This window comes from Schistocerca serialis, unplaced genomic scaffold, assembly GCF_023864345.2.
Source record: "Schistocerca serialis cubense isolate TAMUIC-IGC-003099 unplaced genomic scaffold, iqSchSeri2.2 HiC_scaffold_1261, whole genome shotgun sequence".
Lineage (NCBI taxonomy): Eukaryota > Metazoa > Arthropoda > Insecta > Orthoptera > Acrididae > Schistocerca > Schistocerca serialis.
Genome location: NW_026047471.1, coordinates 4,482,911 through 4,497,320, shown reverse-complemented (window position 1 = coordinate 4,497,320; position 14,410 = coordinate 4,482,911). Strand labels below are relative to the sequence as shown.

At 47.3% G+C, this 14,410-nt stretch overlaps 1 protein-coding gene across 1 annotated transcript in view; it reads right to left on the bottom strand.

Annotated features, from left to right (window-relative positions):
• Nucleotides 1–14,410, bottom strand: part of LOC126438155 (leucine-rich repeat-containing protein 47-like) — an 81,964-nt gene that overhangs the window by 59,416 nt on the left and 8,138 nt on the right. Inside the window, exon 3 of the mRNA XM_050090533.1 lies at nucleotides 6,238–6,402. Coding sequence (XP_049946490.1) covers nucleotides 6,238–6,402 — 165 coding nt within the window. The remainder of the gene's footprint in view (nucleotides 1–6,237; nucleotides 6,403–14,410) is intronic.

Sequence of the window (14,410 nt, the reverse complement as noted above, 5' to 3'; positions counted from 1 at the left end):
GAAAGTTGTCACTAGTGCAAAAATAGTCATAATGACAATTGTAGAGAAGCCATGACATTTGAGAAAGAAATCTTAAGGTGCCATGGGTGGCACAAAGAGGAGAGATGGATCAAAATTTGAAAAAGTTGCATCATAAGCCTCATGACATGATACTCCCGCATAGTGTCTCCACAAATGGAGTTGCTTATACAGTGGAAAAACATAAGTACAAATTGCTGACATTTAAAGCATCCTGTTGGGGATGGGAAACAAGGCTTCGTAACAGAACACCATGATGTTGGCTTTCTCACGAAGCACATCCTGTGAAAAGAGACGATGACTGCTTTGGTGTCAAATTTTAACTGGCAGGCCTCAACATAGCAGTGAACCCTTTGCTCCAAGTTTCTACATAATTCCTTCTGTGTCTGTCTTTTTTTTTTTTTTTGGGCGCAAAACTTCTATGGTCATTAGCGCCTGGTCCGTAGTGACTTAGGAACCAGTAAAAAACCGAAATTGAAAACCAGCAGCAATGGGAATGAAAGTCATAAAATTGGAGAAACTAAAAGCAGAAGGAGAAGGAAGGCTTAAAAATCCACTACAGAAAAGGGTTGGTTGTCCCCAAAAAAAGCTTCAAATGACTGACGTCATTTCACTAGCACTAATAAACTTGAGAACGCGGTCGGCTGAGCGCGTGTCATCTGCTAAAATCAACGATATATCCGGCGATAGCTTGAGACGGGAGCATAACGGATTAAAATAGGGGCACTCAATTAAAACGTGTCTTACCGTCCACAGCTGAGAGCAGTGGGGACAGAGTGGAGGAGGATCGCCGCTTAAAAGATGTAGATGGCTAAAAAGACAGTGCCCTATCCGGAGTCTAGTTAAAATTACCTCCTCCCGACGACGCGTTCGGGAGGAAGAGGTCCAAGCACAAGGAAGAGCTGTTATGTCCCGCAATTTATTATGGCTAAGTGTCGACCAATGCGTGTGCCATAAATGAATAACATGTCGACATAGAATGCTCCGTAGATCGGTGAAGGGAAGCGATTGAATAGCTGGCCGAGGAAGAGAGACTGCAGCCTTGGCTGCAATATCGGCCGCCTCATTTCCACAGATACCAACGTGTCCCGGGAGCCAGAGGAACGCCACCGAGACGCCCCCCAGGTGGAGCAAGTGCAGACAGTCCTGAATCCGGTGGACCAGAGGGTGCACAGGATAAAGAGCTTGGAGACTGAGGAGAGAGCTGAGAGAATCTGAGCAGATAACGAATTGTATCCGCTGATGGCGGCGGATGTAGTGAAGAGCCTGGAGAACAGCGTAAAGCTCCGCAGTATAAACCGAACACTGATCGGGAAGCTGAAAGTGATTTGGGGTGTCGCCAACAATATAGGCACTCACTACACCTAACGATGTTTTCGAGCCGTCGGTGTAAATAAATGTGGCGTCCGTCATTTGTGCACATAGACCAGCAAATGCCCGACGATAAACAAGTGAAGGGGTACCATCCTTGGGAAATCGACAAAGGTCACAGAGCAGGCAGATCCGGGGACGGAGCCAAGGCGGTGCTGTACCCCAGGTTGTCAAGGTGGTTTTAGGAAAGCGGAAGGAAAGAGAATGGAGCAGTTGACGGAAGCGGACTCCCGGTGGTAGTAGAGAGGAGGGGCGGCCTGCATACCCTACATCAAAGGAGGCGTCGAAAAAAATGTCATGGGCTGGATTAGCAGGCATGGAAGACAGATGGCTAGCGTAACGACTCAGAAGGACTGCTCGCCGATTGGACAGCGGAGGTTCAGCAGTCTCAGCATAAAGGCTTTCCACAGGGCTGGTGTAAAAAGCTCCAGACACTAAACGTAATCCACGGCGGTGGATAGAGTCGAGATGCCGAAGAATAGATGGCCGAGCAGATGAGTAGACTATGCTTCCATAGTCCAATTTCGAGCGCACTAAGGCCCGATAGAGGCGGAGAAGGACCACTCGGTCCGCTCCCCAGGAGGTACCATTCAGGACACGGAGGGTGTTGAGGGATCGCAGACAGCGAGCCGAAAGATAGCAAACGTGGGAGGACCAGCACAGTTTTCTGTCAAACATAAGACCCAAGAATTTAGCGACGTTGGAAAACGAAAGGTTGACAGGACCTAGATGTAAGGAGGGCGGAAGAAACTCCTTACGTCGCCAAAAATTAACACAAACGGTGTTACTGGGAGAAAAACGGAAGCCGGTTTCGATGCTCAAAGAGTGGAGGCGATCGAGACATCCTTGAAGAAGTCGTTCAAGAAGGCTGGTCCGTTGAGAGCTGTAGTAGATCGCAAAATCGTCCACAAAGAGGGAGCCCGAGACATCAGGAAGGAGACAATCCATAATTGGATTGATGGCAATGGCAAACAGTACAACACTCAGCACGGAGCCCTGGGGTACACCGTTTTCTTGGGAAAAAGTACAGGAGAGAGTAGTGTTCACCCGCACCCTAAATGTGCGCTCTGCCATAAATTCGCACAGAAAAAAGGGGCAGCCGACCTCGAAAGCCCCAAGAGAACAGTGTGCGGAGGATGCCTGTCCTCCAACAGGTATCATATGCTCTCTCCAGATCAAAAAATATTGCTACTGTTTGGCGTTTCCGGAGAAAATTGTTCATGATATAAGTGGAGAGAGCAACAAGATGGTCAACTGCAGAACGATGCTTTCGGAATCCGCATTGGGCAGGTGTTAAAAGACTGCGGGATTCCAGCCACCAAGCTAAACGGTAATTCACCATACGCTCCAAAACCTTACAGACACTACTCGTGAGAGAAATGGGGCGATAGCTAGAGGGGAGATGTTTGTCCTTTCCAGGTTTCGGAACAGGAACGACGATAGCTTCCTGCCATCGTCTGGGAAAAGTACTGTCGGTCCAAATTCGATTATAAAGGCGAAGGAGGTAACGCAGACTATGGGTTGATAAATGCAGCAACATTTGGACGTGGATACCATCTGGTCCTGGGGCGCAGGAGCGAGAAGAAGAGAGTGCATGTTGAAGTTCCCGCAAGGAGAAAACAGTATTGTAGCTTTCGCGATTTTGAGAGGAGAAAGCAAGAGGTCGCACTTCCACTGCACGTTTCTTCGGGAGAAACGCTGGCGGGTAATTTGAAGAGCTCGAAATCTCAGCAAAGTGCTGACCCAATGAGTTAGAAATTGCGACGGGGTCCACTAATGTATCACGCGTGACAGTGAGCCCAGATACCGGGGAGAAACTAGGCGCGCCTGAGAACCGTCGAAGCCGACTCCAAACTTCCGAGGAGGGAGTGAAGGTGTTAAATGAGCTAATAAAGAATTTCCAGCTTGCCTTCTTGCTATCGCGGATGACACGACGGCATCGCGCTCGGAACTGCTTATAGCGGATACAGTTGGCCAAAGTAGGATGGTGGCGGAAAACGCGGAGAGCACGTCGCCGCTCACGTATTGCATCACGGCATGCCTCGTTCCACCAAGGAACTGGGGGGCGCCGGGGCAATTCGGAGGTGCGTGGTATTGAATGTTCCGCAGCTGTAAGAATAACGTCGGTAATATGTGTGACTTCATCGTCGACGCTGGGAAAGTGACGGTCATCGAATGTCGCAAGAGACGAAAAAAGTGTCCAATCGGCTTGGGCAAACTTCCAACGTCGCGGGCGCATGTAGGGCAGTTGAGGCTGCAGTTAAGGACACATGGAAAGTGGTCACTCGAGTGTGTATCATCAAGGGCGAACCACTCGAAGCGCCGAGCTAGCGGAACAGTACTGACCGCAAGGTCCAAATGAGATAAATTTGTTGTGGAGGCTGACAAAAATGTAGGGACCCCAGTGTTGAGGCAAACTAGATCTGCTTGGTGGAAGACGTCTAGCAATAGTGAGCCACGTGGACAAGGATGTGGAGATCCCCAAAGCGGGTGGTGGGCATTGAAGTCCCCAACCAGCAAATATGGGGGTGGAAGCTGACCAAGGAGATGAAGGAGATCAGCTCGTGCCATTGGTGTGGACGATGGAATGTAGACAGTACAAAGAGAGAACGTGTATCCAGAAAGGGAAAGACGGACGGCGATAGCTTGGAAGGAAGTGTTTAAATGGATTGGGTGATAACGGAGAGTTTCATGGAGAAGAATCATGAGTCCTCCATGTGCTGGAGTGCCTTGAACAGAGGGGAGATCGTATCGGACGGACTGAAAATGAGGGAGAACAAAGCGGTCATGGGGACGCAGCTTTGTTTCCTGAAGACAGAAGATGACCGGCGAGTAGGATCGTAAGAGGATCGACAATTCATCCCGATTGGCTCGAATACCGCGGATATTCCAGTGGATAATGGACATAGGGTGAACAGAAAATGGAGGAATGTGACCAAGGTCGCTGTCAACTCAACGACCGCTCTGAGCTTGCGACCGACAGCATGGAATGGCATTCAGCCGAAGGCAGAAGATCCTGACCCATAGGTTGGTCAGGAGCAGCTCCTGCCACCAGCGATCGGCCGGTTGATCGGCCGCCAGCAGTGCGCCTCGGCGACACAGAAGACGGCCGAGGGCGATTTCCGCCAGGTGGTGCTGTAGATGGGACACGCCTTGGCGGAGAAGGAGAGGAACTGGGTTTCTTTGTAGCCTTCTTGGAAGTATGATGTTTAGATGAAGGAGGAACCGATGGTTGGGAAGTTGCCATTTCGAAGTCTTGGTGTCTGACTTTTGGGCTCGAGATTTAGCAGAACCCGACGAAGGGTGAGCCAGAGAGTGGGCAGGCGAAAGTGGTGAGGTTGAACGGGCGATCTTCGCGCTGGCCGATCTGACGACCGTGGCACTAAGGTGAGGTCGCAAGTATGCGTGGCCGCCTCCTTTGTTGGTCGAGGAGAAGCAAGGACAGTGCCGTATTTTCCTTTCTGAGGCACGGTGGGCTGTCGACTGGCGAATAATTTTCGAGCAGCACAGCTCGACACCTTAAGCTCTGCTGAAAAATTTAGCCCTGCCTCATGTCCAGGCTTTTATGAGGCATTATGGTAACAGGCAGGACACCAAGTCTGTTACAAGAGAGTAACATTTGGGACTGGGAAAGATCCCTGTTGTAGTTAAGACAGAACACCTTGTAATTTACTGAAGAAAGACAATTCTCCAAATATATTTCCAACACACTGTACAAAGAAGACCAGCTTGTAGACAGAAAGAACCTTCTTTTGGTTGGGTGCAAAGCTGGAACTGAGGTGAGCACTTTTTTGTAGCTTACTTTATTTTGCTTTTCTCATATGGTGTCAATGAGACTAAGTTCTTGGGGTCATGATGAACCATTTATTTCCTATGTAGTTACAGGGCTACCATTGTACATGTACCTCATGACTCCTTACATCGACTGGATACCATGCTGGGTTTTGGCTACCTTCCCCCGCATGGCCTGCACTGATGTAAAATCTCTCTAAAAGTGAAGGTCAAACTCTGATGTGAAAACCAAAGATGAATTAACCAAAATAAATACTGTGAAATAAAGTGGAGAAGGCCATAATCAATGCCCTACAATATAAGCTACAGTGTCAACCTGTCCTACATGCTGCGTCTGAGAAGACAGTGTTAGAGAGGAAGCCTGCAGCACATGAAAGGAGGATATGCTGCAATGACTCAGGGCCTACGGTCACCATATACGAATCCATGAAAGAGCTATGACCTCCCTGTAGAGTAAGAATATAAACTTCTGATGTGTGGTGCTACAGAAGAATACTGAATATTACTTGGGTAGGAAGGGTAACTGATTGGAGGCACTGAACTGAAATGGGGAGAAAAGTTTATGGCACAACTTGCCTACTAAAAGAAGGACTTGCTTAATGCGACATATCCTGAGGTGCCAAGGAACAGTCAATTTGGTAATTGAGTAAAGTGGGAGGGTGAAAATTGTAGAGGGAGGTCTAAGCTTGACTATAGTTGGCAGGTTGAAGTGGACGCAGATGAAATAGTTACGCAGAGATGATGACATCTGCACAAGATAGACTACTACAGAAAGCTGCATCAAACCAGTCTTTGAAATGGGAACAACAAAAACAACAACAACAATCACACTTGGTTACCTATGTTCACATTGTGTTATTACTGAGGATTCCATAATAAAAGTTAAGATGAGTTCACTACTCAGGTGTGTTTGATTTCAATGTAAACAATGTACAGGTTTGGCAGAAAAACAGTTGTACCATTAACAATATGTAATACAAAAAAGTGCATAAAGTCTAAACATTTTTACATCTGCATTTCACAAAAATATATATACATATTCATCCTACCAGTTACCTGCATCTGAATGAACTTCTTAAATGAATCTGGTGTGAAGTTCAAATTTCTAACAATGCAGCAAACAATAAAAGGTCTAACAGATTTCACTCCATCAATTATCTTCACTGATGGTGTTGAATCAGATACGTGAATGACTTCCATCTTGTGACATAGTTGTTCAATCTGCAAAGATAATTAGAAAATTAATTACATCATACAGAATTACTTAAATTTTATGAAATATTTAAGGCATGCATACAAACACTGCACTGTTAAAACATTGGGCATATCTACATCTACAATTGCGCACAGCAAATCAGAATCTATATCAGCTATCACTGATTAGTGAATACAGCCCAGGTAAAATTTACAGCCCAATTACTGCTGTACATGATGTACTGCTTGAATTTCTCTTTCTTATTATGGTTCTTGAGCCATATACTCAAAGAACAATAACCACATCTATATTTACATGGCTGCTCTGCAACTGACACTTTAGTGCCTGGCACAGGGTTCACCAAAATGAGAATGAGATGTTCCTTTTGAGACTCATACCTGGTGATAAGATGTGGGTCTATGGTTTTGATGTTTATGTTCACTCTTCACAATGGGTTGGGAAAGGTTCTCTAAGACAAAGAGAGCTGGTCAGGTCAAGTCAAACATCAAAGCCACACTAATAATTTTCTTTGAAGGATTAGTTTCTCATCAATTTGTGCCAGAGGGACCAAACTGTTAATCGATGGTACTATCGGGACGTGTTGCGATGCCTGCGAGAAAATGTGAGCAGGAAACTGTGTGAAATGTGACGATAACGCACCCACACATTCATCCCTGTTGGTGCTCAACTATCGCACAAAAAACGAAATCACTGTGCTGCCTCATTCTCCATACTCTCCAGACCTGGATCCTGCAGACTTTTTTTTTTTCAAAGTTGAAAACCCTGTTGAAATAACGAAGATTTGCAAGGATAGAAGAGCTAAAAGCTTCGTGTGATCTACCAAGAGCCGTATCAAGACTGCTTCTGGAAGTGGAAATTGTGTTGGGAGCAGTGCATCAATTGTGGAGGAGAGTATTTTGAATAATACCATGCACAATAAGTAAAAGTGAAGAAAAATTCTGTGGACAAAATTTTGGAATAGACTTCATTCTCTAGCAGAGGATGGACAAGTGTAGTGTAGGCAGTCTAGTGGATTTGTTGCATCTTCTAAGTGTTCTGACAATAAAACAGTCTTTGATTTCCCTTTCTCACCACATTACCTACATGACTGTACCAATTTAAGGTATCAAAAATTGTTATTCCTAGATATTTAGAGACTGTGACCTTTCTGAAAGGAAATCACAAACCCAGTTGCACAATTCTCCATAGGCACACAGTTTGATTAGAAGCTACCTGTGAAGAACAGTATCAGAAGCCTTTAGGAAATCTAAAAATATGAAATCAATCTGAGATCCCCTGTCAACAGCACTCATTAGAACATCATGAACTGCGGAGACGGAAGTGTGGGAAGAATACAGTTTGTCAGTAACCTCGAAACTGCTCGCTGAGTTAATACATACTGAAGTGTGGTCAATGGAGTCCCATTTAATAAAATGGAGGGCTCTGCTGACTGCTATCAGCTCTGCCATAATCACACTGGATGTTCCCAGCAATGAACGGCATTCCTTAGAGGCAGGAGATGTAAAAGCATATCCCCATCTGATGCACAGTTTCAGAGCCGTCAGTGTAACAGATGGTAGCATCCTGGAATTCTTGACCTGGACATAACAGACACTGAAAGGTCATGGGGGGTGACCAAGACTTTAGGACTGTGGAAGAGATCAGTCCTACTCTGTGGCCTGGGCATCATCCCAGGGGAAGTGCACGAGAAAATACTGGGAGCACAGTCTAGGGAGGGTAGATTGAGATCTGGGCAGAGTGAAGCGAGGTGTAATCCCACATGGGTATCAGGACGACAAAGGTATGTGAAGAGAATGGTATATGTGGGATGATCAGGAAATTGGAGACCAAGAACTATAGTTCAATTCTTTTATCTTGGCGGCTTGCGCATGCCCGCCCAGACGCGGGAGATTGCTGCGTTGCCAGTTGCACACGACGCACGCGCCAATAGAAGCAGCGCCATAGTATAGCATAGTTCGCATGCTTACGTTTAGGGGGGAGCGCGCAGTTCATTAAGTAAAGCCACCACGGCCGCATTAACCCTTTCGCTGCTACAAAGACGTGCTCCCTGCATTCCGCGCTGTGCGCGATTTTGTCACTGCACTGTTCGCCTGTGCAGACACATCGTGTTCCGACTGCTTTGACACTCTTATCAATCGATAAGTGTGTCGAATGATAAGTGTGTCAAAGCAGTGGGAACACCATGTGTCTGCACAGGCGAGTAGTGCAGTGATGACAAAATCGCGCACAGCGTGGAATGCGGCGAGCACGTGTCTGCAGCAGCAAAAGGGTTAATGAAGAGACAAAGCACTAGAAATTTCAAAAAATTGCATTCAAACGAATATAATTCGTGAAGTAAGGCACTTCGATATTGTTTTTAAATAATGAAAATATTAAGCATCGCTATGGTTTGAACTCATAACCTTTCGCATAGCAACCCAACACCTTAACCATTACGCTAACGCACCTCATCTGATTACGTAACGCCATGAGGAGTATAACACGTCACGCAAAATACTGACAAACACTGTTGGTATGACTATGAATTACTCACGCTTCGTCGAAGTACAATAGGAAATAAACAATTACCGCTGTTCTTTATTGCGAAAAAGCTGTTTGTGAGAGTGACACAAACACCTTTCCTTGCTATCGCCTGAATTAGGAGTCTTATTGCTTGTTTGGTTTAATTAATTAATAGAATATGAAGCAATTGGTATAAAGAATGCTTTTTCCAAACTTCCTATAAAAGAATGTCTGCTATCAAGACATTGCTTTTGTTCTATTATTTTATTTATGACTGAACGTTTCTAAAACTGAAGGCACTCATCCATGCTCTGAACTGCAGTCGAGATGTGGCAACGTTGTTCTCTGTTCATTGGCTGACTGTTTTGTGACGTCAGATGCGCAGAACGAACCTAAACTCGGCCGCCAACATAAATGACGCGCACTTTAGTACCGTCGAATCTGAAGAGGGAAGATCTTTGCTTCAGCAAGAACACTGTCTATGGGTCTAGTCAGAGAGGCACCAGTGGCAGATCCATGCCACAAAGGTGTACTGGGGCAAGCAATTTCAGAGCTAAAGGCGTCGCTGAGCCATAAACCTGGCAACCGTAATCCAGCCAGGACAAAACAAGGGCCCAGTAAATATGAATAACAGTAGCAAGATTCCCACCCCAAAATGTATGACCAAGGAAGCAGAGAGTGCTAGTCTTCAGGTGATTGACATACGACAGTCAAGTCAGCTTTTTATCACAATGGAGGCCCAAGAAACAGGTTAGGCGCGTACAACTAACGGCCAGTTATGTTACACACATTCATAGTTTCGCTGCGCATCCGAATCACCGTCTCCTTTTCCCATCGACAGCGGTTCATCTCTCACATCGGCGACCCAGGTCAGGGCTTACAACTGCAGTTCGTGTCCAATCCCTTCTTTCCAAACTGGAGTCCTTGCCTTTACCACCTATACTTGAGGTCCATCATTCACTTACACCTACATGGTGTACATCTAGGCTGGGGCTTCGCCTGGACCTTTAACATGCCCCTAAGGACTCAGTCAACCCCGCGACTCTCCGCTGCCACTTCCTCTCGATTCTTGACATGTACCAAGGCCACAAGTGTTTTACACTGATGGCTCGATGGCTGATGGTCACGCCTATGTCCATGGAGGACATATTGAACAGCATTCCTTGCCTGATGGCTGCAGTGTTTTCACTGCCAAGCTGGTGGCTATATGTAGTGCTCTTGACCACATCAGTTCATGCCCTGGGGAGTCGTTTCTTCTGTGTACTGGCTCTTTGAGCGGCCTACAAGCTACTGACCAGTGTTGCCCTCATCATCATTTGGTAGCAACCATCCAGGATTCCATCTATGCCCTGAAATGGTCCAATCATTCAATGGTGTTTGTCTGGATGCCAGGTCACGTCGGAATCCCAGGCAACGAACTTGCCGACAGGCTGGCCAAACAGGCTAAGCGGAAACTGCTTATGGAGATCGGCTTCTCTGCAACTGACCTGCATTCAGTACAATGCTGCAAGGTTTGCGGCTTTGGGAGATGAAATGGCATAACCTCAGCACGCACAAAAAACTGCATACCATTAAGGAAACTACAAATGTGTGGCGATCCTCCAAGTCTCTCACAGGGACTCTGTGGTTCTGTGCCGGATCTGCATTGGCCACGCTTGGGTGACTCATGGCTACCTTCTGGGCCGTGATGACCCACCTCAGTGTCGGTGCAGCGTCCAGCTGACAGTGCCCCATACCTTGGTGAGCTGTCCTTGTTTGGCTGCCCTGCGACAGACTCTTCAGTCACTGGACTCATTGCCATTAATTTTAGCTGACAATGGCTAATTTAGTTTTACCTTTTATACTTGATGGTAGGTTTTATCGTTATGCTTTTAAGGTGGATGTTTTAATGTGTCGCAGAGTGGTTAGTTTTTCCTTTTTATTCTCGTGGTTGGCCAGGCACGGTCATCTGCTCTCTTGTTTTTACCCCCTCTACCTGTTTCTTGCTTCTCTCTGTGGTCTTCTTTTCCTGTTTTGTCCATGGTAGTGTTGGTTGTCCTCATGTCATTCTTCTGGCTCTTCCTTTCTCCTGTTATTGTGCTGTAGGTCTCCTCTCTTTTCTTCTTTCCCTTGGGTAATTATTTTACCGGGAACGAGACACCAATGACCTCATAGTTTGGTCCCTTCTCCCCCTCTTTTAAACCAACCAACCAACTCCCTTCATTGCCATCAATGGACTAGTGACCTCTGTTGGGCCACTATCCACACCTGTGTTGTATGGTGATGAGTTTCGCATTTAGTAGAGCTCCCACTCAGTAGCCTCTCCTAAACACCAGTGCCTAGGTGCCATCTGCAAAACAACTGCAGGACCTCTTCCCCGTGGTTTGCAGTTCTCTTCTACAAAAAAAGCAGGCCTCCACCAGGACACTGGTCACCGGACTCGTCCTAAAAGCTTCTGTCGCTAGGTGAATGCCACAGTGATGCACTGAGTCGAGCAAACCCAATGCTGAGGGTGCCACCGAACCATAAACTAGACACCCATAGTAAAGGCAGGATTGATCAAGGGCTCTATAGAGCTGCAGCAGCGTAGAGCTACCTGCACCCCAGTTGGTGTTGCTCAGGCAGCGGAGAGCATTGAGATGCTTCCGCTTAAGCTGACGAAGGTGAGGAAGCCAAGTCAATCGGGCGTTGAAAACCAGTACTAAGAATCGATGTCTCCACTACAGTGAGTGGATCATCATTAAGGTAAAGTTCTGGTTCCGGATGAACGGTACGACACCGGCAGAAGCGCATAACACAGGACTTTGCGGTCGAAAACTGGAAACTGTGGACCAGAGCCAATCACTGCACCTTATGGATGGATCCCATTCTCCTGAATATGGGAGGAACTACGGAGGCACCAACTTTGACACGGAAAGTACAAAGCAGCAGGAAATTTTGGATTGAAAATCTGGAGCGGGCCTCGGAGACCCCACTCATATAATGTGGCAAGGATATGATGTCGCCAGATGGTGTCATATGCTTTTCGTAAATCAAAAAAGACGGCAACCAGGTGCTGGTGTCTGGAAAAGGCCATTTGGATGGCATACTCGAGGGACACAAGATTATCAGTGGTAGAGTGACCCTGGCGGAAGCTGCCCTGACACGGAGCCAGTAGGCCACTTGACTCCAAGACCCAAACCAACCACTGACACACCATACGTTCCAGCAGCTTAGAAAGAATGTTGGTGAGACTGATGAGTCGATAGTTATCCACATCACGTGGGTTTTTACTGGGTTTGAGCATCGGTTTGATTGTGCTCTCCTGCCACTGCGAAGGAAAGACGCCATCGCACCAGGTCTGGTTAAAGATGATGAGGAGATGTCGCTTGTAGTCAGATGAGAGAGGTTTAATCATCTGAATGAGGATCCAATCTGGCCCAGCAGTTGTGTCGGGGCAATATACAAGGGTGCTGAGGAGCTCCCACTCTGTAAATGGGGCGTTATAGGATTCACTCTGGCACGTAGTGAACGAGAGGACTTTCCCTTCCAGCCACTGTTTGGGAGGGCGAAAGGCTGGGGGTATTTCTCTGACGCAGAGGCTCGAGCATAGTGCTCTGCAATCTCGTTTGCATTGGTTAACACTGGGAACACCTGTTGCGGGCTGGTACCCAAAAACACGTTTCATCTTTGCCTAGACTTGGGAAGGTGACGTATGGCACCCAATGGTCGAGACGTATCTCTCCCAACACTCCTGCTTCTGTCGTTTGATAAGTTGGCGAAACAGGCACAGAGCCGTTTAAAGGTTACGAGGTGCTCCAGGGAAGGGTGCTGCTTATGCCGCTGTAGAGCTTGCCGACGTCTTTAATTGCTTCAGCGACTCCCGGCAACCACCAAGGGACTTCCTTTTCCCGGGGGCACCCTAAAAAGCGAGGTATCGTGTTTTCTGCCACAGAAACGATTGTTGTACTCACCAACTCAACCATCATATCAATTTTACAGTGTGAGGGAGATTCAACAGTGACAGCAGAGGTGAACGTTTACCAGTCCGCCTTGTTTAAAGCCCATCTGGGCAGATGTCCATGGGAGTGACGCTAGTGCAGTGACAGGAAGGTTGGAGTGGAGTGTGATGGAGAGGGTTTTAAGGGCGCATGACAGCAAGGTCTTCAGCACCTGCTCAGTAACAGATTGAGATGGGTGTCAAGAAAAGACTTAGAACAATAAGATAAAACAGAACGTAAGACACAGGAAACTAGCTTGGAAAAATATGTGCCTACCCACACCGAAGCGTGGGACGAAGCATGCCGCCAGCAGTAAAACATGGGAAGTGGTCACTACTACACAGGTCATCATGTGCTCTCCAGTGGATAGAGGGGACAAGTCCTGGGCTGCAAATTGATAAATCAATGGCCGAGTAACTACCATGAGCCACACTGAAATGTGTGGTGGCCCCAGTATTTAACAGGCAGAGGTCGAACTGTGACAGTAAAGTTTTGACATCTCTGCCTTGGCCAGTAAGCACGGTGCCACCCCACAAGGGGTTATGGGTGTTAAAATCTCCCAAAAGTAGGAACGGTTTAGGGAGTTGATCAATCAGTGCAGCTAATACATTCAGGGGAACTGCACCATCTGGAGGAAGATATACATTGCAGACAGTTATTTCCTTTGTCGTCCTTATTCTGACAGCCACAGCTTCAAGAAGGGTTTGAAGGGGCACAGTTTCATTACAGACTGAGTTTAGGACAAACGCAAATTCCACCTGACACACTATTATAGTCGTTACGTTCCTGTAGTATCCCTTATAGCCACGGAGGACAGGGGTCCGCATTGCTGGGAACCAGGTTTCGTGGAGGGCAACATACAAAGCAGGTGTAGAGCTTAACAGTTGCCGTAGCTCAGCCAGGCGGTGGACGAGGACGTCATTGTGGGACTAGGAAGGCATGGAACATTCAGTGAAGCAGTTTACACCTTAGGGTCACCTGCTGTCACCGCCTTGCCTGAGCAGACTACATCCATTGTGTCTGAGGGTTCGGCGAGATCTAGGTCCTCAGCAGACGCCAGAATCTCCATCCCATCTGCTGTCACAGAGCTGGTAGATAGCGATGGTGTGGGTGCCACCGCAATTCCCTTGGTCTTGGGGATCTTCTTTTTGGATTTGTGTCGCTGCTCCTTTGGTTTCCCTGGCTGGGAGGACTTCACTGATTAAGTCTTCGGGACAGAGGATTAGCGTGAAGCCCTACAACCAGCTGCTTTTGAGCTCTTCAGCTGCATCTTTCCCACTAGCAGAAACCTAGGAAGGGACTGACCCAAGGGACCCATTCCTAGCAAGTGGAGCCAAAGAAGACTAACGCTTCTCTGGCTCAGAAGTGGGGACTGATATCCCCGATGGTTGGGTGGTGCGGGGGGGGGGGGGGGGGGTGGGGGGGGGGGGAGTTTGTTGCTCCCGAAGTAGGTGATTGAGAGGAAACAAGAATGCGAGGAACTGATGGGGCAACAACTATTCTCGTAAAGGGGCGGTGTAAGAGGAGGTCGTAGCCACAGGATGTAGGTGCT